This window comes from Orbicella faveolata, unplaced genomic scaffold, assembly GCF_042242905.1.
Source record: "Orbicella faveolata isolate gen_17 unplaced genomic scaffold, um_ofav_v1 contig_2, whole genome shotgun sequence".
Lineage (NCBI taxonomy): Eukaryota > Metazoa > Cnidaria > Anthozoa > Scleractinia > Merulinidae > Orbicella > Orbicella faveolata.
In genome coordinates this window covers 18,737,256-18,765,000 of record NW_028301547.1, presented here as the reverse complement: position 1 = coordinate 18,765,000, position 27,745 = coordinate 18,737,256, and the positions used below count along the sequence as shown (strand labels likewise).

Below are 27,745 nucleotides of genomic sequence, written 5' to 3'. Positions count from 1 at the left end.
TCCCCTCCAAAAAAAATTCCTGAACATGATTATCAATGGTAAATCACAGATGCTCCTTCCTAAATTTTTTTTGGAGGGGAGGGGCAGTTGTACACAGGCTAAAAATTTATGACTTTGGCATTCTTTGGAAGTAGCGAAAGTGAAGCCCTTCAAGCTTAGGCCTGGGTCACACTATGAGAGGTTTGTTGGTTTAATGGTTAGTGTGCTAGACTCTGGGGTGGTTCAAGTTCAATGCCAGCAATGTTTTAAATTGTCTTGGACAAGTTTTGTGACAAATATTGCCTTGTGGGCGCACAAAACTGTGTCAGCTGACAACTAATTGGAACTGCACAGGCTTTGTGCTGCCATCTTGAAAGATATGTGACCGAAGCATGCAAAGCAATACAAAGCAAAGATGGAACTTTTTTTTCCCTTTCCCAGGTCCCAGGTCCCTGTGAAAGGACTTGGACTTGGGTAAGGAGTAATAAAGGACACAATCACAATATCATAATATCGCGATATCTTGTCATAATATAGATATTCATATAGTGACAAAAAATATTGCAATTCACCGGTGCATCAGTGTATCGTTGCAGCACTAGTAAATAAGTTGCCCCCTACTTATCACAATGGAGTTCACTAATCCTGACTAATAACAAATTCATCTCTGGCCTTTAGTTATTACTGCTACTACTTCAATCTATTATCCAACTGCTACTGCAAAACATTTTGACAGGGCTGAGATAGGGAAGGGTAGGGTATTCGTAAGGAAGACTGAGATAAGGCAGAGTACAAAGGGTAAGTTAGAGAGGGGTAGGGAAGAGAAGAGTTGGGTAGATCTGGATGTGGAAAGAACAAGGTACAACAAAGGCTCAGTGGAAAGGTTGAAGAATTTTATATTACAATGTAGCTGTCCAATTTGACCAAGTTGATTATTCTCATGCTCACAGAAAAAAGGGATCATGTTTATGGGAGGTAGTGTTGGCTTACACTAATGACTGATACATCGACCAACACTTAGTCTGTCGGCCAAGATAGCAGCCATGTATCAGTCAACACTTGGGTGATACAAGTGTCGGCTGATATATCAAGTGTCGGTTGATATATTAATCAATAGTGTCGACTGACACTACCTATAGTAAACATGATCCAAAAAAAGTGTCCACAATGTAACCCATACCTTGCCTTCGCCTCTTGCATAAATACTTCCCAAGGTCTCTTGCGGTGGCTTTCCACGCACATCAACATGATTGACCTGATTTAACTTTGTCCTTTTCTCCTGATAATGAGCACTTTCCTCCCAAGAATTGACATCAGCTACATCATCTTTATGGCAAGCGAGTGTAGACTTGACATTTGCCATGATTCCAAACTGAGCAATTTTAGAATCAGGTGGAAACTTGATATAGTCATACAGTTCATGCCAATCTGCTCCCTTTGGTAAGGGAAATGTCATTTCTCTTGGCAAGGGACTTACACCTTGGTCCAGCAAGCCTAACTTTCTGGCTTCAGAAGCAGATATCCCAGGCATATAATCTATATCACTCGTGAAGAGTCCTTTAAGAAACATGTTAGCACAGAAGCGCATGGTCTTCATGTATGCATACTGACGGTTTAAGTAAACAGAGAGGATGTATCGGAAGTCTAGTACCAAAACAGTCCAACGAGTTGTCTGAGAAGTTGTGCCAACAAGACCTGATAATTTAACAATAAAATAAAACAAATTAGCACAGTTGTTTTAACTTCCATTTGATGTTGATGTTTCTACCTTGAAAACTTTCTACCTTGAAAATTTCCTTATAATACTCATTTTAAAACAAAATCTTAAACAGCACTGCCCATCAACATGGCTCACTGAATGCTAGTGCTTAAGAAAGGTACAGTACATGAATCTCAAGCTAAAAGGTACCCAGCGATTCACCAATTACTAAACTCATCTACATGTATGTTTGGATAAATACAAAGACAATGAAACAGTAGTAATAAAAGGGTCTTGCTTAAAGTGCATATGACATGAAAAATAATTTCTGCTTATTTGAAAGGCCTTTCAAAATACAGAAGAATGGCATTTTTCTTTTTAAAATATCTTTCTTCATTTTAGAGATATTGACGTTTTTCTGTTATGCAAATTAGATCAGTGATGACGTCATCTTGTTTGCAACTGAAAATGGTAAAATACTGAATAAACAATATCTCTAGGAATATTGAAGCAGTGTTCTTGAAACTTGGCACCACGAATGTACATCACGAAAGAAACAAAATGACAAGTTAAGCTGTTCTTGGATTTGAAATTTTCTCCACAAGCAACAATACAGAGACACTTCATGAACCTCTGTAGAACATGGCACATTATCAGTGTGGAATATAACAGATTAACTCTCACACCTCTCCCAGTCATTATCAAGCGTGAAACAAACTGAGCACGCAAAGGGAAACTTTGCGTACTCATACTAACAATATACAGAATGAATGATTACACAATAATATCCTTACTGCTTATGGTGCCTGCTTCACCAAGAGTGACCTCATCAACCGAACCAGGAGGAGGGCTTGACACAAATGGAAACTGTAGCCATGTTGATGTTGATTTGAACTCCTTAAACATGTTAGAGAAGGAGATCCTAATGGTCAGTCCATCGTCTGTTGCCACGTCAATGTGTACCACAAAATACTTGCCAGCAATTGGTCGCAAGAGACAGTAGAGGTAGCGACCAGTCAATCCCAAGGACTGAGTGCTAGTGCGAGGAAACTGGATAAAGTTGCTGGCAGGAATTGAGCCTGTGATTCTGTAAACTGTGCCTTTCACCTGTTTGTCCTAAAGAGCAAAATATACTCTTTTTTAATGAATTTACTTCCTTGTGGTAATATCTTCTTTATCATAAATCAGATCTCATTTATTTGATAGCTAAGAACTTACATGAAAGGTTAAACAGTGAACATGTGAACATGTGTGTTACAGTGAACATGTGTTGAAGCAATTTACTGGGATATAGCCAGGAAAGAACTAAGCTGCATTTTTCAAGCCCAGTCCACTTTTCTTGTCTTTACACTTTAAAAGTTACCCCGAGTCTTTGTTTTCTAGACGAGTGAAATTTCAGCTGGTGAAAAGCTCTCTTTCAACTTAGCTGTCACCTGGCTCTCAGCTACATCGCTGAATCTACTGTACATCCATACCGTAGTTCCTACTCAACTATTACATGTACATGTCCATATACATGTAGTTCTGAATGAGTGCCAAGCATTATGCAAAAAGTTACTTTAAGTTCTTCCTTGAATAATAAAATGAGATTCTGTAGAAACCAATCCCCTGTCTAGTTCCCAGTCCAGCGTGGCCATCAAATGGTTAAATAGTTTTACTTTTGCGCAGGTTACATGTATGTACCTGTAAATGTAAAAGGGTTGGCTCACATTTAATAAGCAACATTACCTTCATTTATGCCGTCTGTCACCGTATCCCGCAAATCGCAGTCAGGTAAATGTGACCTTTCATCATTTGTCTCATATTTCCAATACATGTTATTTCCAATGTTGTAATAATTTTTAGTTGTTCTGCTCTTAATGTAACATGTTTGTTCCATTTATTTTAAAACCATTGGCAGTGATTATGATTAGTTAAGAGTTGGCGGCGTCTATATTAAACTTCTTTATGACATACAATTATTGTTGGTACGTTGGTTATTAATTTAATTGGCCATGGTGACCAATTTGTACTTGAGCAATATTTCAACAACCTGGTGATACATGTACAAAGCAAAGCCTTCTGAACATTCCTGATTAGTGGTACACGCTCTCCCTTCATGTTTGACTCACCATAATGGTTGACACCTCGCCTTCTTTTGAGCACTTCTTCCATTCTCCAATGTTGAAATGTTTGAAGACATTCACATTAGGATGTTGCCAAACTTAAATTAAAGATGTACAATCTGCTATGAATAACTTTGAGAGACTAATGAATGTGTCATGGAGGGAGCATCAACTTAATTCAGTTAGGGTAAGGAAGAAAAGGGTTTCATTTTGTCTAAAACAAGTCTGCACACACAGTTCTTATGCAATGTGAATGCATCTTTAACTTCCTCCAGTCTCCTTTCTATTTTCTCTCAATTATACAGTAGCTCAAGATGAGAGCCACAATATTGAGAACCGTGAAGAAGAGCTCACAAAACCAACTGTTGGTTAACTGTCAGCCGACAAACAGCCAATAGTCGGCCGACAGGTTTTTTAGGGAGCTGTTCTTTACAATTACCACATTTTGCTGATGGAACTGCTTTCTATATTTTAGCAGCTAATTGAAGCCCTAAGCTATAAGGGTAATATTCTGACATGGAACATGGAATAAACTGCATGGTGACAGCAACATGGAGGTTGATCAGTTCCATGACAGCAATGTGAGGACCTTCCAAAATTGTGATGAAATGGTTTGAAATTCAGATGGGAGACATGCATTGATGACCTTCCTTACTGAACCTTGAATACTTCTGACTGGCATCATATCATTTTCCAAGACAATACATGTCTAAAACTTTACCAGCAAAATCAAATGTAAATGTAGATGTAGAAGAACTGTCTGTAGAAAGAAGTAAGCTTTTTTAGCCATCAATTCTTTGTTTACTCAGATATTTATGGTCAGTGACTGTACCATATTACCTAAACCAGTTACTATAGTTTGTTCATTATCTGCAGTCATACATGTAAGTTCTCCTGAGCTTATGCCAGCCAAAGTGAGTAATAATAAAAACTTTCAAAACAGTAAACTAGCTTTTTCTCCCGGGGGAGGTACTTTGGGAATTTCTGGGTGGGGATGTACTGCTGAGACCCTGGAACCCTTAGCCTATACCAGAGCTAGTTCAGCTGAATTTTGCTAACCTATACTAAGGCTGATTTGCGTAAATTTAAACTTGCCAATTTGATTTTTTTATATTTTTGAGTGGCAATTTCTGGTTTCCTTACCCTAGATAAAATCTTCAACCAACCAGTCAGTTTTGTGAAAAATGATACCCTATTCTAGACCCAAACGCTCTGATTTATATACCCTATCCTAGAGTAAACTGCTTGAAAACCATACCCTTCACAGCGGCACATACCTATATAGCCCATATATGGCAGTGCCCCCCGCCCGGGCCTTTTCTGTACGTTTAAGCTTACGACAGTTGTTTCACAGTGTTAGAATGGAAGTTTTTAAAAACAATGTTAAACTCTAAACGGGTTGTTCATGTTCAAGACCCTTAAGTTCAACTTACACTTCGACATCCTCAGCTTCTTCCTAAAGTCTTTTTCCAATTATTTTCATCTTCTTGGTCTCCAAAGATCAAAATAACTTGGGAAAATGCTTCCAAAATGGCCCCTGGTTCGCGCCATATTATTCGAAGACTATGCACTGGGCATGACAAAATCTCTAATCCGCCGGTCAGCTGTACAGTATGTGCGGGGTCATATATGTCTAGTAACACGAAAACAAAGATGGCGTCGAACAGGCAGCCCGTTGCCAAAGGAGGTTTGTGGACATCACATTCAGCTCCTGTGAGCAAGGAAACTCAAAACCTACTGAAAGGTAATACTAGATTTCTCAGAGATACCTCACAAAGATTTCCAGGCTTTTGATGTTATTTGATACCTGAGGACTTTCATTGACAGTTATGATGGAGGAATCGAAATTAACAAACTTTCAGCGGAGACAGTTGCAGGAAAACATGAAAAGTAAGTTCTGTGTTTGGGCAGCTACATAGAGACCAGGATAGAGACAATTTACTCTTGTACATGTAGATTGTGTTTCTTGATTCAAGTTTTGTGGATTAATCTGTGCCTTCAGAATACATTCAGCTCTTGATCATATCGTCGAAATATATAACCATTTGACAAAATTAATACCAGGGGATACCGCAATTTTGAAATGTGCGCCATCAAATTCAAAATTCTTGTAATCTCCGGCCAACTTAACCGTTACCGTGGCTTGCCAAGACATATTGCCATGCAACGATACCAAAGTGGTGTGAAGTACTTTCCTCTATGTGTCACTTCTTTCTTACTTCGCATCAAGAAGTCCCCTTCTCTCCCTCTTCCTCCGCTCCCCCCCCCCCCCCCCCCCCGCAAGGAAAAGGATTCTAGATTAGGGATCTTCTTGTTATCACAAGCCCTGATTGTTCAAAGAGAGGATGATATTATCTGCCAGAAAAATCACTGTCCAGTGGATAGTGGATAGTCCAGTTTGTTTTGTTGACACTCATCTACTGGATATGCATTTAGTGGATGATGCTATCCACCCTTTGGGCCTAGATGAAAAGCCTCTGTGTTCTCCACATTATCATTCCTTCCCAAAATATTTGTGACAAGACAACACGGAATAGCAAGTGCCAAACTAGGGTTATAATTTACCAATATAGCTTGGAAAATACATGTAGAACATGTAACATTGTTGTTTGTTTCTGCTTGTATTTTAGAAGGTGAATCTCTGCCCGTTGCTTGCAACCCCACAACCAGCAGAAATGGAAGAGTACAGCCAAGAAGCACACCAAAGAAACCCTTACCCAAAGTCATGAATGCCAGGCATCTCTCAGCTGGAAGGAGAACAAAGGAAGCAATTGACATTCAGCAAAGCTCAGTACCACAAGAAATTTACAAACCTCCTCCAGGAAGTATGTTCTGCATTAGTTGTTTTAATTCTCATCATCTGTCCGCTGCTTGACAATGTTTTGATATTGTAAAGAGAGATTACACATTGGTAAATCTTGTCCAGAATAAACCTCATGAGCATTCCCCCCCCCCCCCCTCCACCCCCAACACAACCCTGTCATTCTCAAGCATCCTATTAAGTTGCAGAACTTCATGAAGGTCGTATCAAGATCCTTAAGGGCCCTAGTCAAACACCTTGCCAAAATCCTAGAGGAACCTTGAAAAGATCTTAGCATTTCATTTTTCTTTCATATTCTTGAAAGAGTCACACCAAAAAGCTTACTTTTTTTGTCTTCAACTATAGCAAGTATCATTCAGCTTTTCCACTCACCGAAGTTGTAGCCTCTGAAGTGCCTACTATCCTGAAGAAGTTCGTCTCAAAAGAGGCGACTTCGGAGGCCACCATTTTGAACTGTGCCCCTGTGTATGTGACATCATTCTGTCCAACTCAAAATTGGCAGCAAGGAGAAAAACCTGCTACTGACTTTGCATCCTTCACAAGGTCAGCAAAATGTATTTTTCCAAGCGATTATCCAGTTCACTATCTTCACTGCTATCATTTTCGGAATTTGGAGCATGTTTGGCTCAAAAATTAATATTACAGGTCAAGAGCAGCCATAACCCAGCGTGATAGTTAACAAGGCTTGCCAGAAGCCATTTAGAGAAAATCTCTTGGATGGAATGATATCACAAAAACGTGGCCCGACTGCTGAGTACTGTTCAAAATGGCAGCAATGATGTCAAATTTTGGGCTTCTTTGGAGACGAATATCATAAGGAAACCCTACACTTTAGAGGTTGAAACTTCGGTAAGTGGCTAAATTTAGTGCTAGGTTTTTATTAGCGTAGACATAAAATATACATTTTTTGGAATGACCTTCTCCTTTAAGGACCCTTTTACACTTTAGCAGGTCTAGACAGATCTTGTAAGATCTTTAATATTTCTCTCAATTTCCAGAGTTGATTTCTGAGAAAGATAAAAGAAGACTACAGAATGTGATGGCTTATGGTGAGGATGGTAAAAACATTGAAGATGTTCCAAGACAGAAAAAACCTTCCCCTAGAGAAATGGTGCAGGAAAAAGAAGTTGATCGATTTGATGAAGGTAATCAGTAATATGAAGAATGGTTTGTGGAGCAAGAAACTTTGTTATAAAACAAAATCTGATTTGGATTCTTGTAAACTAATTATCAGTTCCAAGACTTGTAACAGTTTTGGTAGGACGTTTAGAATTTATTGACATTCATGTACAATGTACAGTGTATGACTGTTCTCTAACAACATTATCAACATATGCCACTTGTGTGTCACTTGTGTGTCATTTTCGTAGTTTGTCTTCAGATGTATGTATTATTACCTGGCATAGTAGGCGTGCAGAGCGCTAGGTAACTGAATTTCCTTTGTTTGCAATGCAGGCCTGTAATACTACAAATTTTGTTACGTAGGGTAAGTTTTACCATTTTAGTGTACCAAACTCTTTTTTTTATTATAATTGGTTCTTTACAGTTCTTCAAGAAATAGAGGATAGAAAAGCTTTCTTAGATGAGATGGAAGAGCTTGGACAGGGCAAACAGTATAGAACAATAATATCAACAGAGATATCACAGGTAAATAACAATTACATTTTTCTGTAGTTGGAAACAGCCACAAGGTGCATGTGACAGCATTATGTAAAACTATAATGGTAGTGCATGAGTAGTGGAAAATTCGAGAAAGACCTTATTTGAAATTTGGATCCAATGTCAAAGAAAAAATTTTGATCCAATGTCAGGCTTACCCACAGGTTGAGCTACAATAGCTGAGCTCAGAGGGAGAAAAATGTGGGAAGTGAGAGTACAGGAATAGGAACACAATCAAGCCCTTTGTGCTGAGACATCATCCAGTGTCGTTACATGAAGATGCTGTGACCACCCTCTAGGTGCATTTTCAAAGGGATTGGTCAAAAGTTCATTTCAGTCAAACTTTGTTGTCAACATTTTGATATGCTGTGTATCAAGAACGGTGAAACGTTTTGCATTTATTCATGATGTCAACAAAATGTTGACAATAAGGCATAACAGCACTTGTCTAGAAGATTCTGAGGCCATTTGTCCAGGTGTAAGACTGTAATTTTGTAAACACTAGCTGAATGAGACAAAAATAGAGTAGTATTTGTTTAGAAATTTCACTCATATGAATCCCCTACCACTGGGAAAAATCATCAAGATATCAACCCCCTTGGACAGCCCGGTCAGGTAAGTTTGGTTACACAGTAAACACCTGATATACAACACAGTACAAAACACAACAAATTACTTTGAGCAATAAAAACATTACAGTGAGAAGAGAAACAGTGGCAATGGTTTACATGCATTTCTGTACTGGCAGAAATATTTTAATTACGTCTTCTTTACTCAACAGAAAATAAGAGAGCTTGAACTAATAGACAAAGAAAGAAGCAAAGAGCTCAACCTTGTTGAGCAACAAGAACCAGAGCAACAGTGACAAATAGTGTGGAGTGATCAACAATCATGGCTGAAAAAATTGCAGAAAGTGTAAACTAAGCTTGTAGCTATGACTTAAAATGACAGGGGGGGGGGGGTGAAGTGAATGCTGACAACAGGTCATTTCGAGTGATACATCTTGGGAGCTTTTTATCAGTTATTAATTATTAATAAGGAATTTGTGAAAGAGGTAAACAAAATTATCTTTGATTTTCTCTAAAAGGAATGTTTTGCTCTTGCTAGCGACATCAAAGATGGAGGACTTACATGTACAGCACCACATTTAGGTTCTATAGTAGAAACCCAGCCAGTACTTTGTTGTACAAAATTGGCAAGCTATCAACTGATATCTTGAACTTCTTCAAGGTAAATTTGTCTTGTGTTACAGTTACAATTTGAACAAATAGCTATAAAGCTCCCAACATTTTATGAAGAGTGCTCAGATATAAGAGTCGCAAAATGCTCTGCAGTTAATTACACAAGTGTACAGGATCTAAATGGACAAGACCTTTAAACAACTCTTCCTAGGAGCAGTAAATTTATTTGTATAGGAGGCATGTCTGAGCATTTTAGAAATCTTGTAGGTAAAGGAATTCTTAAAATGGGGAATCTAATCTCCTATAACAATGAAATTTTTGTCAAAAGTTGTTACAAGTTTGGCAATTTGATGCCCTTAGACTTGTTTCTTTGAGAAATGCCTTACCAGTTGAATGGCATGAATCAATGGCTTGCTAGTTTAAAGTGTACTTGTTGCAATGACATACAGACAACACTTTCGGATTTACTCACAATACATACCACAGCTACTTGTAAAAAACACTGTTTATTAAAATTATATTTATTACATCGTAAAATTTTGTATCTGAGATATGTTTATATACATTTGTCATAGTTAAGCATTATTTAATACACATCTAACAATTTATGCAATCAATTAATTCACCCTGTGATTTACCCTTCCATTCCCAAGCCCAAGATTCAATTATTCGTAATTTATTATCTACATAGATATCTACATGTAACCATTTCTCCAAGAGTTGGTTGAGAAAATGTGGTGGTATACCAAGAAATAAGTTGTGCTAGTTAATGATGATTTTAAATATTTTCACTCGTGTGCAATTTGTCGCACCGTGTGACTGAATATTCCCCAGCTAAAGTTGGGGAATATCCAAGTGATATTCCCCAATTTTCAAAACTGCGCATGTTGCAAATAGTATTTGAACGATAATAAACACGATTTGGCACGAGAATTTGGTTGGATATTTGTCGTTGAATGTCCTCTAACTTTGTTCCTCAAAGCTCGCAGATTTCCGCAAGCATAAACTGTTCGTTTCTCAGAGAGATGTCCATGGACAAATATCCAAGCATATTTTCGCACCAAATGGAGGCTACTGTTTATTTAGCCTGATATTATGAGGAGAAAGGTGATCATGGTCAATCTTGGGAATAAAAGGTTAGTAAGAACTGCATGCTTTTCACCAGCAAGACATCATAAAGAGAAATTCAATCGCAGTCTTGCTCTTTCAGAACCACACTGACCTAAATAAATTATATCAAAAGATACAGATGGCTATGAGTCAGACTCCATAGGGTCTGATCACCGTGAAATTTTGCTGGTTTGTAGCATATCAAATGCAGTGAATAATTAAAATTATTGTCCCATCTAGAACATGGTAAAACAAATCCCCACCCTTCCCCCATAGTTACCCAATACAAACCCCCTCAACTCCACCCCACCCAATTTTTGATGAAAACAAAATTTAAGCAGAAAAATTATGAACAAGACACAGAGATTGCTCTGTTAAGACACCTGCAAGTGTGAAAAGCCAACAATATTGCTTATAATAGCATAGCTCTGGTGGCTCAAAGGGCTGCCAAGCGGAGCACCACACCTATATAGGAAACTAAAGGAAACCCAGGCATTGATTTTCTCATGGTTATCATGGCTAGCGGTATTGCTCGTGCACGACTATGACAACAACAGTGGAGTCACGCAAGATAGCGGCCATACTCCAGCTTATAGGTTGACAGAGACATGCAGCATTGGTTTATAGCATACTTCTTTGATATTGGACACAAAACAAGGTATCCACTGACCAGTATCACATGACTATATCACAGGCTCAAGTTAAGAGCTCATCAAGGTCACGTTTTTTTTAAGTTGACTGCTGACCAAGTGCTGGTTTTCCGGTTGGATTGTGGGCTCATGTCAGTTTAACTTGTTGTAAATAGTTGTTTGGAAGCCAGTTAAAGCTAACCCAGGATTAAAAGTTAACCAAAGTATCAATTTTTCTTGTATACAAGTGTTTTTCACTACTTTTGTTTTGTGTAGTTTGAGATTATTCAAACTCAAAACAGAAGGCCAAACCACATAGAGAAAATCTCAACGAAAAGTTATAAAACTCCAATCAAAATTCTCGCACGTCCTGATTTAGCTTAATTGAGCTTTGAACAACCCAGCTCAGGAGCTCCGCTTTTAGGCCTGGCTAAATCTATATATTACTAAAAGGAAAACTGATCAATCGGTATACCACCAACAGCTTGCATTCAGCACAAGTGCCTTATCAAAGGTCATCTGTGTCAGTCCATAACTGGAAAAATATACAGCAAACACAAATAGTAGATTCAGTTTCACTTGTTTATGTGATGTCTGACTACATAATAATCTGACTAATGCCTTAAAATATTAACACTTCCATAACAAAATAAGTTCTTTAAAACTGTGTTTCTCTTATGATAAATAATAGTATTTTACTTGACCAATAGTTAATTGAGGTCGGTCCATCCTGTTTTAGAATTGCAATCTTTTGAATAACACTCTTTTTCTAGACAATTTCAAAAATATTTTGCAAGATTATCTCAGACTGATCCTCAGTGATCCAGGGACACATCATTAGGGCAGAGTAAAGATTAAAATAAGACTAAAATATAAGATACATTAAAAAATAACTCTGATTTTTTTCTTTGCCAATATATTCTGCCCCTGGGTTACCAACATTAAGACAGACTTTCAGCAGAGTTAACTTAAGAATAATCTAGTTGATCCTTTGCTAATCGACATCTTCCATTGGTAACACCTTTACTGTACTGTCATTCTGACCACACACTTCTCTACACCTTTTTAAAACCTCTCGTTCATTCTGACATTCGAATGAATTCATCCCCTCACCTCACCCCCTCCCCCTGCTCCTTACTTTTCTCATTCACTCACAGTTTTGTTCCCTTTGCATGCTTTTCTGGAAATGCCTGCTACACAGGCTAATGATCATTGACATGGCAAATGACACGATGCACCAGAGAGGAATGCTGAGGAAAACACCTTAGGGTTTTTCGTGATCAAGAAAAAAAGTTTTACTGTAGTTTTATCTTTGTCTTCATTGCAGCAAAACAGGAATGAAAATATAACTTGAATACAACAAATAAGGAAAATATAGACCTGACTCACATACAGTTTTAAAACACTACAAATGTTAAAAAAATTAATTTAACACAATTTAATGATTAATCATGCTTGTAAGTAATGATTGTCGAGTATTTGAACCACTTGTGATTGCAGAAAATACAATAGAAACATTTACTGCTTGACAAGTCCAATCTTCATTAGCATTATAAGCATTTGAAACTAATGTACATATGTAAGTACTGGATTGAGGGAAAAGTACAAATTGTAAATTTTAACTTAAAACCTCTAAACAGTGCTATCTGAAACTGCACAACAGGAGTTGCTGTTAGCAATAAAATCTTGAAAATGCGACCTTGGTGCAATCCTGTCTCTGCTCCCAGCTGTTCTCAGGCAATGCTGCTAAGCCTGTCAAAAAAAAATGAAGACATTACTGAATTGCGATTGAAACTGTTGCCACTCAACAGAAGTCTGCAATTGGACACTTTTGATAACTTTCAGATAGGATCCGCTAGTCTAGCACAATATCAAAACTATCATGTTCACTGCGCCATTATAAACAGCTTATGTATAGAGGCATAAACTCAAGTCGCAGCTTGTTGCTCGAGGCCTTCACTTACCATCTGTCAAAGCTTGCTCAACCTTCTCATCCTCGTGGATTTCCCTGTAATACAATGACCATCTCATTATTAACCAATGAACAACAAGTTTCATCTAGGAACAACTTCACCTAAGTAGGGTAAAAAATAACTTAATCAAAATTAGAGAATTCGTGAAGTGTGGTTATTCAGGTACCACCAGTCCTGAGAACATCTGTTTTGGTGACTGAAAGTCTCAACAACCTGAATGGATTAGTCATCCTCTAGTTGTCTCTTATGTCACTAGATTTAAACAATTATTATTTCCATTTTCTTCTCAATTACAACTAGCTTCCATTGACAAGATATGTCCAACAATACCCCCTGCAAGTTATGTTATTTTATTTTTCAACTCTCTTCTCTAAGTCTGGAAATTTAGGGTAAAACAAGGTCTCTCTTGTTTGATACGTTACTTCTCAAACTCATTAATAATTCATCAAGTTAAAACAAAGAAAACCCCAACCGTGAAGGAGCTTTGGATCCCAGATTTTGACAGTTCTACTTCTCCGTTCACTCCTAAGTTTTTGCTTCTGTAGAGAAGATATAATTATCAAACATGCGAGACAGTGTTTTATCAGCTACCCAAACACTTCAAATTTCGTCAAAATACTCTGCTGTGCATCATATTTTCAACTCTCTTCTCGGTGCTTGGATATCCCAATGAAACACTGTCTCCTGTGTTTGATATGTTACATCAAAAATCTTGACACTGCTCTGAACCACAATATTACCAGACTTCCCCCTTTCACATAAATTATGATCAAACAGTGAACATTGCACCTTTGAAAATTGCTTCCAAAACAGCAGTGACCTACTAGATAATTAGTAAACCTAAATATTTATATACCTTACTCTTTCTTCCTCCAGACTGTCGACAATAAAGCTTCTCTTCTGAACCAACTCTAGCAACTCTGACAGTAACTCTCGCTCCCTCTTCAAATCATCAGATGACTTCACTTCATCTAAAGATCAAACAGACAACAAAATTGATGCCGCTGTGATGTTTTTGTCTCATTGTCAAATAATGTACAGCAGTGGCTGTTGTAAAAAAAAAACTGCCAACAAGAATCCCAATTTCTGCCATTTCTTTGTAAAAAGTCAAATCACAGCGAACAGCACTCTTCTGGAACCTAGACCCCTAGATCCATGTCTGCTTAAGACTCGGAGGAGCAAAGGGATTTTAATATTTGCGACGATCTAATCTTATCCAGAGTGTCGCCATCACAGGCACCATTATTTTAATATCGTTTTCTAAGACTTAAAACCAAAATTTTATTGCAGTAAAAATGTTAAGTTTATAAATATTATTATCAATGGTAAATATCACTGTGACCACAACAGGGATCATGGTAACTTGTACAAGCCCATATTGCCATAGAAAACCTACTAACTCAGCTGTGGGAGAGACATTTTATTTGCAAACTGATGACACAGCCCCCAGTGTTCTGAGTCATGCTAAGTCCTGTAGTCATCTCCAATTTAAGTTGTACTAACCTCTAGAACCAATGACTGTGTGATGTTTGCACTACATCAATTATTAGTAAATACATTTTCCTGTTCAACTAACTAGAGGTCCATCTCAGGGATGAACTGAAGCAAGCAAAGCACATAATGGGCCAATGACTTACCTCTCATGGCCACCAGCTTTCTCAGTTCTCCTTCCACTGTTCGGTATCTCTCCTCATAATTGTGAGATTGCAACCTTAAAGGAGAATCATACAAACTGATGACAATGTATCTCAGAGGAAAGCAAGCTTAGCCCATTTACTTCAAAACTCTCTTGTCTGATTATCATACATTTCTTTTAATGTTAGCTATTCATGAGAATTTGGTGACACATCAAGACAATATCCCTAAGGTCACTTTATGTTTGTCACCTGTCTGCTTGACAGTTTGACAGTGGGCAGCCTCTCTTTTGTTCTAAAACCTGTGGGGATGAATTATGAAAATCCCAGGGGGACTCCCATACAAAAGGACAGGGTGCTTGTCTTACCTTTTAGGGGTTAAAAACATGGTTTTGGTACCTCTTAGGGTGCTAAGGCTCAAAAGGTCCACAGCGGGAGCTTTTGCCACACCTTTTAGGGTATTGAGGTGAATTAAATAGGATAGGATACAATGTGTTGCTTTAGAATTGGTACCTGTTAGGGGTGAAAAACACTTCAAGTCACACCCACAAAACAGTATCTTGGTACCTCTTTGGTGGTTCTTTTCAAAATTTCCAACAAGCATCCCCATCCATCTTATATGGGAGTTTCCCGCCTGGGGTGAAAATAGGAGGCAAGCTTTTTTTGTATTCATCCCCACAGATTTTAGAGGAAAACAGAGACTACCTGGAGTCTACTAGCTCAACAGTGTATTGAACAACATTAAATTGTATCCAAAATGTAAGCTCACTTCAGATTTAAATCTCACAGACTGATTAGAAGACTTGCCATTTACTGACCCCTAATTGGAGTTGTGAAGGACAAAAAATTAATCAACTTGTGGAAAAATAACATTGAAAAATTAGGGGGCAAAATTGGGATTATATTGCCTCTCCTAAGCAGAAACAATACAGAAAACATTAACAGCACTTCCAACTCTGCCTGATAACATCCCAACATCAAACTCAAAATTCTCCTTGTCTTAGGAAACTTTGTTTGAGTCCAGAAATGTTCTAAGATGAAATCATCGCGTGTTTTAAGGAAAGAAGAAGTCAGGGATTGATCTCTGCACTGGATTTCTGCCAACAAATGATACCAAACTGTATAATGCTGGTTACTTACAGGTATATTAGTTCTGACTCTCTTCTCAAAATTATGTTTCGTTCATGAACCACACTAAGCCACTCCCGCAGAAGGTCATCTTCACAGTCATTGAAGGGTCTTTCGGCTATCAATTGAATGAATTCAAAATCCTGTCATATTCATTATATAAAGTGTAGAAACTGAATGGGCAATTTTAAGAACCAGATAAAGCATTCTCGCTCAATAGTCACTCATACTGATTCTGGTGTGTTTTTAACCAGCCAACAGAATCCTTTGTTTTCCTCCACCATGCATTGTGAGGACTTTGCAGACAATCACAAATAAAGCTTGTTTTAGTGCTCAAGTTGTTGTCACTGTGTTATAAAAGAAGTGGTTCATGCTTTTAGCTGTGTGTTAAACTCATCACAAATAGATGAGCTTGGGAACTGGTGCCTGAAAGGTTAGTGGGGAGCAGAAGCCGTAAGTGGAAGGGGAGGTATCCATGGCAACCCTGGAAGTGGGAACCACCCCAAAAAGCAGCCACTAACTGGCACTGTCACACTGACCGCAAAGATTTGCCAAAATACAAAGCAAATGATCTGCAACAATCAGCTGGCAGCACAGTACGTGCAATGCAATGTGACACAACAGCCCTGCAAATCTCCAAAGGGCCGCCGGGGAAACCGGACAGCACTTTTTGCCAAGCCCTGTAAGGGGCAATAAAATCTACTAAGAGATCATTCAATACTTACAGTCCATACTTTCTCTCAAGCTGTGCTCAATCTCCACACCTCTTCTTTCCAAATCCCTATGTAATGCCTCCAGGGACTGCAATTCAGAATCAATCTCTGATGGAGATAGGGTTATTTCCTCCTCTTTAATCAGGTCAGCACTATTAAAGCTGCCGCTTTTAGAATCACCCCGCAAAGAAAAAATAGCTTCTCTTTCTGCTCTGCTGGTTCTACTTTTCTCTCTGCCAAAGCAAAACTCACCCTCAACTTCCATCACACACTGATGTTCCTCTGCAATTCGATGATCCTCAAAGTCCCAAGGCTCCATGGTTTCAACAGTAAAAAATCGACTGTTAATTTTGGTTGTTGATGATTCTTGTGCAATGATGACAGACATTCGTGGAGAACTGCATGATGAACTTGTGTCAGTAAGCGAGGTTCTATTACCAGTTGATAAAGGAAGTGACCAAAGAACCTCTGGGGAATAATCACTTCCTGGTGACGATGGATGATTGGAGGTTTGCAGATCTCTGCTGGTTTCATTCAACAGTTGTTCACTTGGTGTCAAAACAGTAGCACCACCCCCGGGAAAAGAAAATTCTGCAGCAACTTTCAAATTTCCAGCCGGGACTTTGCCATCTGGTACAGAACTCAATAAATTACTTTGCGTGTAGGATGGCATGTCGATTCCACTGTCATGTGATGCTGCATGTCTTTTTAAACCTGGAGAACGTCGTTCCCCATTTAAAGACTCAGGACTAGCAGGTTCAATTTGAAGAGAGGGCACCTCATTGGAAACACCATCAGACTTAATAACAGTGTAAGCTTTTGTCTCATGAGACATACTACCAAGGTTTTCTGATGACAGTGGACTTTGACTGTCAGCTGCAACGTTACCTTCTGTTTTGCCCTGATTGGAATCAATATTTATCACTGCAATGTGTTTAGCTTCATCACAAGGCTCCTTTCCATCACTAGTAGTACCTTCCTCATCACCAGTAATACTATCGATATCTCTAGACAGAGATGAATTATCATTCACATCCTTAGATTGAGATGAATTCTCAGCACAGTTGGACTGACGTGAATTATCAAAATCCTTAGCTGATGAATAATTATCACCAACATCCTTACAAGACGCCAAATTTTCTCCAGCTTCAGGTCCAGTAGAATCACATTTTTCTTCAGCACCTCCTGTTGTAATATCTGTTGTTTTTGGTGCACTTGATTTCCGTTCTACACTCTTTGATGACTGAAATGATTTTGACCGCATCAAATTTGATTTCCCTCTTACAGCTTTGCTTTCGCTACTACTACCAGCCATGTACATTTTTCTTAACTCTTTGACGCTTCTGCGGCTTGCACCAAGGTTTGGTTTCTTGAGTTCAGCCGTCTTTCCTGTTCCATTTCCTGAAAGTTTTCTTGAGGTAGCAACATGAGAGTCTGTTTGTTGTTTCCAGGCAGAAATGCACCTTAGTTCTCTCTGAATTTCAACACTTTTCTTCGCTAGGTTGTTCTTGTGCTTCACCTCAATCATGTCATTGATATTGAGAAACTTTTCTCGCAGTTTCTGAACACTCTTTGGAGCCACCGGGGGCTCAATCTCATCAGAAACACTTGTCTTGTGTGACCCCACTGACTTTGTTGAATCACTGTTCACACTTGAACTATCCTCTGAACATTTACGTTTGTCACTGTTTGCCACGTTCTCTTCCTTAAAATCACTCTCACGACTGTCAAGATCACTTTTAGAAGAAATACCTTGTCCCCTTCCATCATTATCAAGTTTTGTTTCATCCTTGTCAATTGACGTTTTTGGTAAAACATCCTCACAGCCATTTAATAATTTACCTCCCTCAGTTACCTTACTTTCAGTTGCCCTCTTAAGCAACTCTTCTTTAAATGAAAAAAACAAGTTTGGGGAAGCCTCTTTCGTAGTCCTATCCTCATCATGTTTCTTCAATTCAAAAGGTTTTACCAGAATTTTCTTCCCTTCCACCTGTTCCTTATTAGATAACAAATCAAACTTTGGTGATGATGACACCAATGGAAGTGTGCTTGGCCCATCTGTATTCAAGGTACAATTTGTTGCATCACCACGATTATTTTCGACACTGTCACTTTTATCAGGTAACCTGGTAACAGGAGCTCGCCTTTTGTTCACTGGTGACCAAGAAGTTTTTTCCCGTTCCCTTGGTTCTCCTGAATTAACACCTTTCCCTTTTCCTCCAAGTTTGCCTTTAACCCTCCCACCACCAGAAAATCTCCTCTTCTTTTCTCCTTCACTCTTGGTCGCCTGTGACTTCTCCGGTCTGTTTGATGAATGTGAATGCCTTGGTCCCTTAACAGTATTAGTCTTCTTTTGGTTTAGAGGCTGAGGTAATGCAGGTAATGTTATTGCATTTCTTTTTACAACAGAAAATTGTCTTTGAAGAGGGCTTTTGTTGTGTTCTTGCTTGGGTGGTTTAGGTGAACTTTTATCAGACAGATTAGGGGAAGATTCAAAGGACAGGCTCGGCTGTGTGTGGGGTTCCTGTGACACATCTGTTAAAGGCTCCAGCTTAATTTTGATAGGTTGCTTTCTTGGAGCTGTTGGTAAAGCAGAGATAGAAATCTATTAGCTTGATTAAGTCCATCATTTGGTTAGTTGGCAACCTGATAACTACTGTTAAAACATACACGTAATGTGTTGTTCCAGAAAATATCCATACCTCTCCCACAGAGGATTTTTTGGTTTAAACCCCCACCCCCACCCCACTCCTTTCGAAATTCCAGTTTTGGTTCATACTTTCCTTTAATTATGTTGGCTTTTGAAACTCCCCTCCCCCCTTGGAATTTCCAATAACCCTCCTTGGGGTAGATATGGATATTTTCTGGAGCCACACAATGATAGTTTTGAGCCAATCAGAGCACAGCTGAGAATCCAATCCGTAATTTAATGATTAATTATTACCTCCGGTACAGTCAAACAAACAGCAAAACTTCTCTGTTTCAGGAAAATAATGATACGTCCCAGGTCGAAGGCATGCACTGCACTTATCACATCTGAAACATGCTCGGTGAAACAGCTTTCTTTCTGCAACCAGCCTCTCCATTAGAAACACTCTACTGTGACAAATAAAACAATCATTTCCCAAGAATGGTGATTTTCTTGCCATGCTAGGAGACCATTCTTCAGAAGTTCTGTTCTAAAGGGAACACAATTAATAGATCATAATTTGTACTTATTTGGTGATGATAGTTACTATTCTACTTCAAGCACAAAAACAGAATGAGGGGTGGTGAATGGTAATTGCAAGGAAGGCCTGGTGCAACTAGCATTTTTCTTTGCAAGCCTGAGAAATTTTGACTTTTTAAATTGCAAGACCAAGACTTTAAAGCGTTTTAAATGTGAGCACGAGACGTTCAGACCTCATATATGAAAACAAAGAAACAAATTGTGACTTCAAGACTTTTTTAGCCTTGCAAAAAATCAATATTCTGAGACATACAGCTTTGCGAAAAAATCAAGGGTGCAAGATGCACATAACCGCTCAAAAAACATGACTATGAGACCTGTGGAATTTGACAAAAAATTTGCATGCAACTAATGGTTTTTGAAGGATCACTCACCACTCCTAGAATGACAAACAAACAATAAACCCTGCTGGCTGTTTTCAACACTTACTGTCTCCAAGCTTGTTCTCATGGGGTCCACACTTAAGTATTTACCATGACTGTGAACCTGTTCCTTGCTCTTTGACGATTCCTCTTTGGTGTCTGACTTGAAAACATTGCGCAAGGCTGTAGCAACCCTCTTAGCGTGGCCGGACAGGAGGTAGATCTGATGCGAGGGTGACGTGCGCTTGCTGCCTTTGTGGCCTGTGGATTCACTTCTTGCCTTAGGCTGGATGTTCATCTTGGTGGAATAACCTTGGTTTGCTTCAAATAAATGAAAAAGGGAGTACACAAGACATTAAGTACTTCCAGGCATTGGAACTCATAGGAAAATCAGATAGAAGGGGGATTTCAAAACGATTTTCAAGGAAAGTATGAAGTAAAATTGAATAATTCCTGAGGGGTTAGGGAAGGAGCTAGATTCAAACCAAAATCTCTGTCATGTTCCATATTCTGGAACAACATGTGACTAGGGGTGCTGTTCCTCTCAATGGGTGGAATACCAGTATCATTCTATTTCAATAAACATATCACCCAAGGGTACTCCCTTATATGGGCTCTATAGGTGTGTGATGCCTTAAAGGGTATGGTTTTGGAGCCGTTTTGGTCAGAAATAGGGTACTGATTTTGGCCATTTTGGTGTCAAATTGGGTACATGGTATTTGCACTTTAGTCTTGAATTGGGTGCTTTTTAGAAGCTAGTTTGTCGTCATTATCAATACGACCACAGACAAAGCCCTTCACAATGCCTTTAACATCAGTCTGAAGTAGGGATCTAATTATAAGGCAGGTCTAAAACAGGGTATTGATTTAAGGGTCAGATCTTATTAGGTTATCAAATTTTTGGTCAGGTCATAAAAGGGTAGGGAAAGTCACAGATTTTGGTCTCAAAATAGCGTAAGGGTTTTGGCAAGCAGGCCACACACCCCCACCAAACTTTTCTGTGAGTACCCCCCTGCCCCCAGGCAAATCACGTACCAGGAGTCTTGTTTTTGAAGTATTCACAGAGCTGCGAGACATATGTGATAACACTCAGCTTATCTGGAATGGCATTCTCTATCATGTCACTTGCATCAAGCACCATTGGAATACCAAAGTGCTTCTCAGCCATGCTAAAAGCCTGTCAAAAGAGATGTTATTCAAGTCACTTTGAAGCTTACTACAGTAACTATAGTCTTCCTGGGGCGAATCTAGGGAATTCAGGAGGTTCAGTCAACCCCCCTAAATTAAAAGAGCTCACCTCGTAGAACTTGTAAAAATACATATTTAATAAATGCATTCTTGAAATCCAACTACTAACAACATTTTCTGACATATTTTCAGACAAATAATTTGACTTGGCCTTAGAAATACACCAAAAATCCCATTTCCAATGACCTCAATTTTAAAAATTTTAAGGGGAAGAAGGTCCCTGGATCCCCCAACAGGGGACTGGCTTTAATTTATCAGTACGTATCTTGAACTCCCTTCTCTAAAACACTTTACCCACCCCAGTCTTGTTATTAATTATTCCCATTATCTGCATTGAAGTTATCAGCCTGGTGTACCAGGTGCAACACTGGGCAGATATCGCCCTGATTCATCACTGTTTACACGTCACTTTTTGGAATTTCCCTTATTGAAATAATTATACAGCTTAAATAACTAAAGCATGTAAAATTCAATTACAGAGCAAAGTTAAAAACAAATATATCAAAAACACAGTTCAAATACATTTAGTGCATTCAAAAATATCTAAATCAATATTCAACATAATTTTCTCATATTTGTTACAGTCATTATTATGACAGACTTTATCAATTTGTTGTTTCTTAAATTTAAACCCAAACAAGCAATACATAACTGGTAAACCTGGTCAATGTTTTTGTGTCTTTAGGACACCGTGAACAAGCCATGAATAACACAAACCTTCAAGAGGAGGCGTGGGGGCGGCGGGCCTATTAGAAACCAGAAAACTACAAAACTGCAATAAATATCATCCAAAATCAAAAACCAAACTCTTTAAGGTTACAGTATACCTTCGGGTCGGCAATTTTTTTCAAATTTGGATTTTTGGGTCAAAATAGTGGTCGAAGAATAATCTCTAATTTCTGAAAAAAAAAATTGAAAAAGGCTAAATATTGGCGGAGAAATGGCGGTTTTACGTTTTCACCAGAAGTAAAAGTTTACCTCTTGATTGACAGCCCTATGGCGCGTATGCAATCAACCGAGACAATTTTCGCGGGAATTACCTATATGGATGTCACGAATTGACTACTCAGTTGATCAGCATTGTTGTTCTGACTACCCAGCATTTTTGGTATTGGGCGTGTCTCTATTAAGTTATAAGTAAACAAAGACCACGTTTAAACCATGGACCAGTTCGAAAAAGCGAAAACAGCGAAGAACGAATGAAAATACATCAATGAGTGAAGAAGCGAAAGTTCGCCACGCGGATGAAGCTATAGTTATCGTATAAGGCGGGCAAATATTCGTGGTAAGAGAAAAGAAAGGTTCTGTAAAAATTTCGGAACTTGACAGCAATAACAGGGATGCTGAGTCCGATATCGACGAATCGTCGGACTCATTGAGACCATTTGAAATATTATCCATGCACAGTTGCCCACACACAGTTCCTCTCTGCGCTTTCTTTTGTTTGTTTCCTTCGCTCAGCCACTCTAGCGTTCGTATCCTTTTCAGTCTTCCCCATTTTGCCAGACCAGCTTCAAGAAAAACCGAGCTACAGAAAAATTATCTCTCTGCCTTCGGTTCCTTGAGCGCATTGCTAAACACAAGCGTTTTTTAGCGATTCGCGCGTAAATTTCACCCGGAGGTTAACGGTAGTAAACTTTCCCTGCACTGATTGGCTTAGTTATCTGAGAACCCAGTTGAAGGCGTTTGTGGGCGGAGTTTGTTTGCGAAGCATAAAATTTTTCTTAGCGCTGTTTTCTCAAATAAATTTTTTCACTTGAAGTAGACACTTTGAAGAGCTATAACTCAAAGGGATTTTGTTCAATTGCTCTTAAATTTGGACAGTGGCTAGTTTAACATATAAACTACAAAAGCGTGTCTGGGAATTGTTAATTTCGAGATACTTTTTCTTCGAGAGCGATTTTTGTACGATCACTCCACATTTTTTTAATCCTATTTCGAAAATGTTCTGTAACTTTTTACTGCAATTGAATATGCCAAAACGCAGACACGCTTTTTAAGCGCTTTGGGCCCTGAAACCGAGGAAAAAATTAAATTGGTGAAAAACGAAATTCGCTTTGACTTGTAGCTTTCGAAAGGTGATTCGGGCGCTCGCATTTAGTGGTCGTGAAAAATTCGACAATTCATTTTCTTTCAAAATTCTTGGTATAGTTTGATAGCCAGCTCCATAAGCTTTAATTTGATATAGGGGTTTAGGTATCTACAGCTTAAACTGCACATGCTACATCGCTTGCGCGCGAGACACCCCTGAAGGTATACTGTAACCTTAATATGTGATTTAATTTTTAGACGTCTAAACTTGTTTTACTTTCCAAGGTTCTTTCAGTGAATCCCCTTGTTCAGTGGCAGATCCAGACCTTGAGCTAAGGGGGGGGGGGGGGGGGGGTAATTGTTTTGCTTGCCCTGCCAGCTTTTCTTCTTTTTTCACCCAAAATAAGGGAGGCCCACGCCCCTCAGGCCCCTCCTCTAGTTCCCCACTGTTGTTAGTGCAGAACTCATCATAATCTAAAAATTTGCTTTTTTTGTAAATTGGAGGCCTATAGCAATGTGAAACTAGAAAAAATTGCACCATAAAATGGTTTTAGGTGACTTTTGTTTAAAAGAAACACCTCATTCTGAAGCTGCTTTTTGATTGCCATTGTCAGACTTTTCACTTGTCAGAATTTTCATTTGTGTGGGTACAATTGGCGGCTGCATTTTACAACCAAACTACTTTATTTTACAACTAAACAAACAGTCTCTCCTTTACTTCTATTCTACGTGAATGGAGTGAGTGTGCCCAATGTTATTCCTGCAACAAAAAGGGGAGACAACTCGCAATCAAGCTATTAATAGAAACTTGATAGTCCACAGTCTAAGGTCAAAGTCCACAAGATATTATCCCGCGTGATACTTGAGAAACAGATTTTAAGCTTTTATATTATCTTTAGCTTTTCATAGTCTGCTTGGCAGTTGTTATGACCCAAATAAGGGCTACTAAAGCCACTAGGCTTGTCACGCATCATCTAAAAGAAAGTCTAGGTAGAAGGCTATATAAGTGGTCCTTGGAATTAGAGTTTTAGTATGATTGCAGGGTGTAACTTCCTTGACAAAACCAGAAAAACCGAGAAATGCATTGGACAGAAAAATCCGAAAAACCACCATCAGTGTTGACAAAAACCGAAAACCAAAGACTGAATTGGAGAAACCCTGCAAACCACACAAGAAACCAAAACAGAAAAACTGCTGTTTTTAAGTGCGAAAACCAAAAAACTGAACCAGAATTGGCCAAATCAGCAATACCAAAAATCCCAACACTCTCCTCCTTCAAACAAATTGTCAGGGGTGGTCATAGCTAGAATTAGCATGTACACTGTATGAGGCTATTAATATTAGCTAAACACCTTAGCACAAAAATTAACACCTTAACAAAGTAACACTCAGCCTTCATGTTCACATTTATCAGTTCTGAGGGTCGCAATGTCTGCAGAGTTTACAGGAGTTTACCTCATTTCTGGCAATTCCTTAGACTTTCAGAAAAGTCCTTCGTCTTGTGTTTTCACAACACCACTTTGCAGCCTAAAACCTCGCAGCTCGCTTCACTAGCTTAGCTATTCTAGCCTGAAACTCATGAGGTCAACTTGTGGCAAGTCTAACAATTCCTAAATGAAGGTTAATATTCTTCACAACTTGATATTGGTGACATGACAATGCCTAAATGTCATTCAGTTTCACTGCAGTTATTTTCTGCTTGTTAGCAAATGAGTTAATCCTTGTTGATAAGGATCTTAAAAATTCCTTGGCTAAATTTGGCCATTTATAAATAACTTTATGCCAATGAGGAGTTGCCTAGCAACTCAAGCTTTAGCATATAGAGAAATGGTTGTTACTATGGTAAAATCCTTCGGAATGATAAGAAGGAAAAAGCACATATGCAGGATTCCTAGGCGTGTTCACAAAAAATGGTAAGTTTGCCAAATGTAGTGATCTGGAACAAAATTTAAAAAAATCAGGAAATATTAGCAGAAACCCCTTTTGTCACATAACCTTCAATTATTGGATTGACCCACATTAAATCTGTCTAATTTATAATTATTGATCTCATGGTTGATTGTTTCATTATGCTGAACTTATTTCTGGAAATGATAAGATTAAACAAAATTCAGTGCATGACAACTGGAGAGGGCAATCTAGTCACTGTAAATACGTTAAATTTTTCGCTGTATTATAAATCAGTCTAAATATACTAATGTTACCGCAGAATTGTGTGACATGCAGTCAGCTGACTTTAATGAGTTTCACCCACCCACCCCATTAAAACCCTGAATTTCTGGCAACTGTAGCGATTAAGGAATTTGAAGCAGTCAGTGTTGACAAAAATGCAGATCAATATCACCACGACATTTACACTGAGATTTACTGTTATTGACGATATGAGGTGAAATAAAAAACAAAACTGCGCTTTTAAAGCAAACCAGACAATCTATCCTACTAGAAAGGACAATTGGATCATATCACCAAATTTAAAGTGCCGATGGCTAAATAACAGGCCCCGTTAACTAAATTTCTAATAGCTGACAAGGTTTAATGGCCACAGTGGTTTCGGGATCGAACGATATAGGTCCGAAAACAGGAATCCAAAAGCATAGGCGTGTTCATTAAAATTCAAGAATTACCAACGGAAGACTGATTCCTTTCACAGCTAAATTAACTGCATTCTTTTTCAAAAGAAAGAACTTTTAGAACCCTGCAGCGAAATCAAAATTAAATGGATCGCATTTGCATTCCGAAGCGTCACGCAAAAAAGTTGCTGTATGCAGAACCCACAAGAGATCAAACACAATATTGAACGCTTCTGTCGCGAAAACAAAAATAATTCGAAAGATCACCTATTCAACGGCGTTAACGGCTTTAATAACAGCCAAACTCTTGTGTTTGTGTACTGTAAACAAAGGTGTCGCTGCAAGAATGTTAGCATTCAATGCTTGCACAGCCGTGGGCCGGAAAGACATAAATCTTTGACAATAATATTTGTTTAGTTTCTCAATGAACCGCACATTTTCTTATCTCCTGCTTTAAGTATCTATTCTAGTTGCTGTGACACCATTAAAGAAAATAATTGACGAACAAGAGCGCTATCACCATGAAAAATTGAATTTCGAACGTGCAGAAGCAGAAGCGTTCTATATAGGAAACGGTTCCCATAAAAATTTTTCTCTTTACAAAGTTCAATATAAACCTACCAATTCATTGTTTTCCAAAATATTTTCTTTGGACAGCCTGTCAAAATCTCTATGGAACAGAAACAAAATTCTCCGTAAAAACAATGAAACAAAGCCGCATTTCAGCGGGCACTAGAGATAAATAGAGCAAAAGCAAACAGCGTGAAAAGCTTGTCAGACAAGCACGTTGCTTTGATTGCCCATCTCGAGAGCTTCAGACTTACATCAAATCCGGTCGGTAACGATGAATAATCGCACAGAACGCTAAACCATCCCGCCATGAGGTTGACATGTTAAACACATTCACCTCGTTGTACCCCTCCGTCTGCTGCCGACACCAAAGTAGCAGAGATCGTGTGCCGGAAAACGCCATTTTTGCAGCCTTCTGCTCGTTCTCCATGTCGGACCACTCGCCTTTTGTGAGCTCTTTGCAGATGTTTGTGTGAAACGATAGCTCAGGCATGCAAAGCGACTAATCAACGTGACGTGTTCGCCCGTCGTTTGAGAACACTCTCCAGCTCCACTGTTCAATCATGTAAATGAGCAAGTGACCATTTATAAACGGACACCAATTCCGTCAATTTCCTCACAGATGTCCTTGAAATCTCGATCCAAGAGCGGATTCCAGCGCATACTGAAAACACTAGCAACCCATCAGGTAGCCCAACTCAACGTTGGTTAAGTCATTGAGCCCTGCATGAAGCCAGAAGTGCACAAACGAAGCAGAAATTTCCGAATGCTATCGCTTTCTTGCAACTTCGTGGTTGGTAGTCTTCAACTACGTTCTTGTCATTCCAGTGCACGCTGACAGAACAGTGACGTTACCGAGGGCTCTAAACAACGCCAAAAATCTTTCCGGATCGGATAAAGTTAGTCTTATTTCTTTGGCTGTATCCGAGCTTAGAGATTTCCCGGTGTAGAAAAAATCCTTTCTAGGTAATTTTCTTGGCAATCAAAATGTACAGTCAAACCAAACTTGCAAAGAATTTAACTCCACCCGCTCAGGAATACCTCCACAGACTCACGCGATGGTTTCGAAGGAAATCATTTTCTGGGTGAGGCACTGGAGAGGAA

At 38.8% G+C, this 27,745-nt stretch overlaps 3 protein-coding genes across 6 annotated transcripts in view; 1 reads left to right on the top strand and 2 right to left on the bottom strand.

Annotated features, from left to right (window-relative positions):
• LOC110046596 (WD repeat-containing protein 90-like) overlaps positions 1–5,365 on the bottom strand; it is a 37,569-nt gene extending 32,204 nt beyond the window's left edge. For 2 of the 3 annotated variants that reach the window (XM_089290097.1, XM_089290098.1), the window contains exons 1-4: positions 5,217–5,364; positions 3,790–3,881; positions 2,473–2,794; positions 1,160–1,674 (exon numbers count right to left, since the gene is read on the bottom strand). In XM_089290097.1, the coding sequence (XP_089146223.1) occupies positions 1,160–1,674; positions 2,473–2,794; positions 3,790–3,881; positions 5,217–5,226 (939 nt within the window). In that variant the 5' untranslated portion in view covers positions 5,227–5,364. Of the gene's footprint in view, positions 1–1,159; positions 1,675–2,472; positions 2,795–3,789; positions 3,882–5,216 lie in introns of all 3 variants that reach the window. The other variant, XM_089290099.1, reaches the window with a different exon arrangement.
• LOC110046603 (UPF0193 protein EVG1-like) lies at positions 5,299–9,981 on the top strand. The gene is made up of 6 exons (XM_020752288.2): positions 5,299–5,527; positions 5,611–5,673; positions 6,414–6,608; positions 7,603–7,749; positions 8,151–8,251; positions 9,045–9,981. The coding sequence occupies exons 1-6, from the start codon at positions 5,314–5,316 to the stop codon at positions 9,126–9,128; spliced, it is 804 nt and encodes a 267-aa protein (XP_020607947.2). The 5' UTR covers positions 5,299–5,313; the 3' UTR covers positions 9,129–9,981.
• Positions 9,932–27,539, bottom strand: LOC110046581 (uncharacterized). Of its 2 annotated transcripts, none has more exons than XM_089290101.1 (11): positions 26,896–27,539; positions 26,693–26,741; positions 21,258–21,399; positions 20,290–20,543; positions 19,576–19,810; positions 16,644–19,211; positions 15,931–16,036; positions 14,794–14,867; positions 14,018–14,127; positions 13,148–13,191; positions 9,932–12,935 (listed from the first exon to the last, which is right to left on the bottom strand). In XM_089290101.1, the coding sequence occupies exons 1-10, from the start codon at positions 27,132–27,134 to the stop codon at positions 13,174–13,176; spliced, it is 3,795 nt and encodes a 1,264-aa protein (XP_089146227.1). In that variant the 5' UTR covers positions 27,135–27,539; the 3' UTR covers positions 9,932–12,935; positions 13,148–13,173. The 2 variants fall into 2 exon arrangements, with proteins under 2 accessions (XP_089146227.1, XP_089146226.1); XM_089290100.1 differs by having other exon boundaries at positions 14,013–14,127; positions 26,896–27,537.
• Between the last annotated feature and the right edge of the window lie 206 nt (positions 27,540–27,745).

Excerpts from the sequence above, each read along its gene's own strand:
- LOC110046603 (XM_020752288.2), top strand. The coding sequence starts at position 5,314 with ATGGCCCCTGGTTCGCGCCATATTATTCGAAGACTATGCACTGGGCAT. Across the intron at positions 6,609-7,602 it reads TTACAAACCTCCTCCAGGAA|AGTTGATTTCTGAGAAAGAT; the intron begins GTATGTTCTGCA and ends CTCAATTTCCAG. Across the intron at positions 8,252-9,044 it reads TATCAACAGAGATATCACAG|AAAATAAGAGAGCTTGAACT; the intron begins GTAAATAACAAT and ends TTTACTCAACAG.
- LOC110046581 (XM_089290100.1), bottom strand. The coding sequence starts at position 27,134 with ATGCCTGAGCTATCGTTTCACACAAACATCTGCAAAGAGCTCACAAAA. Across the intron at positions 20,544-21,257 it reads CTTCAAAAACAAGACTCCTG|CAAACCAAGGTTATTCCACC; the intron begins GTACGTGATTTG and ends ATTTATTTGAAG. Across the intron at positions 12,936-13,147 it reads TGAGCAAGCTTTGACAGATG|GCTTAGCAGCATTGCCTGAG; the intron begins GTAAGTGAAGGC and ends TTTTTTTGACAG.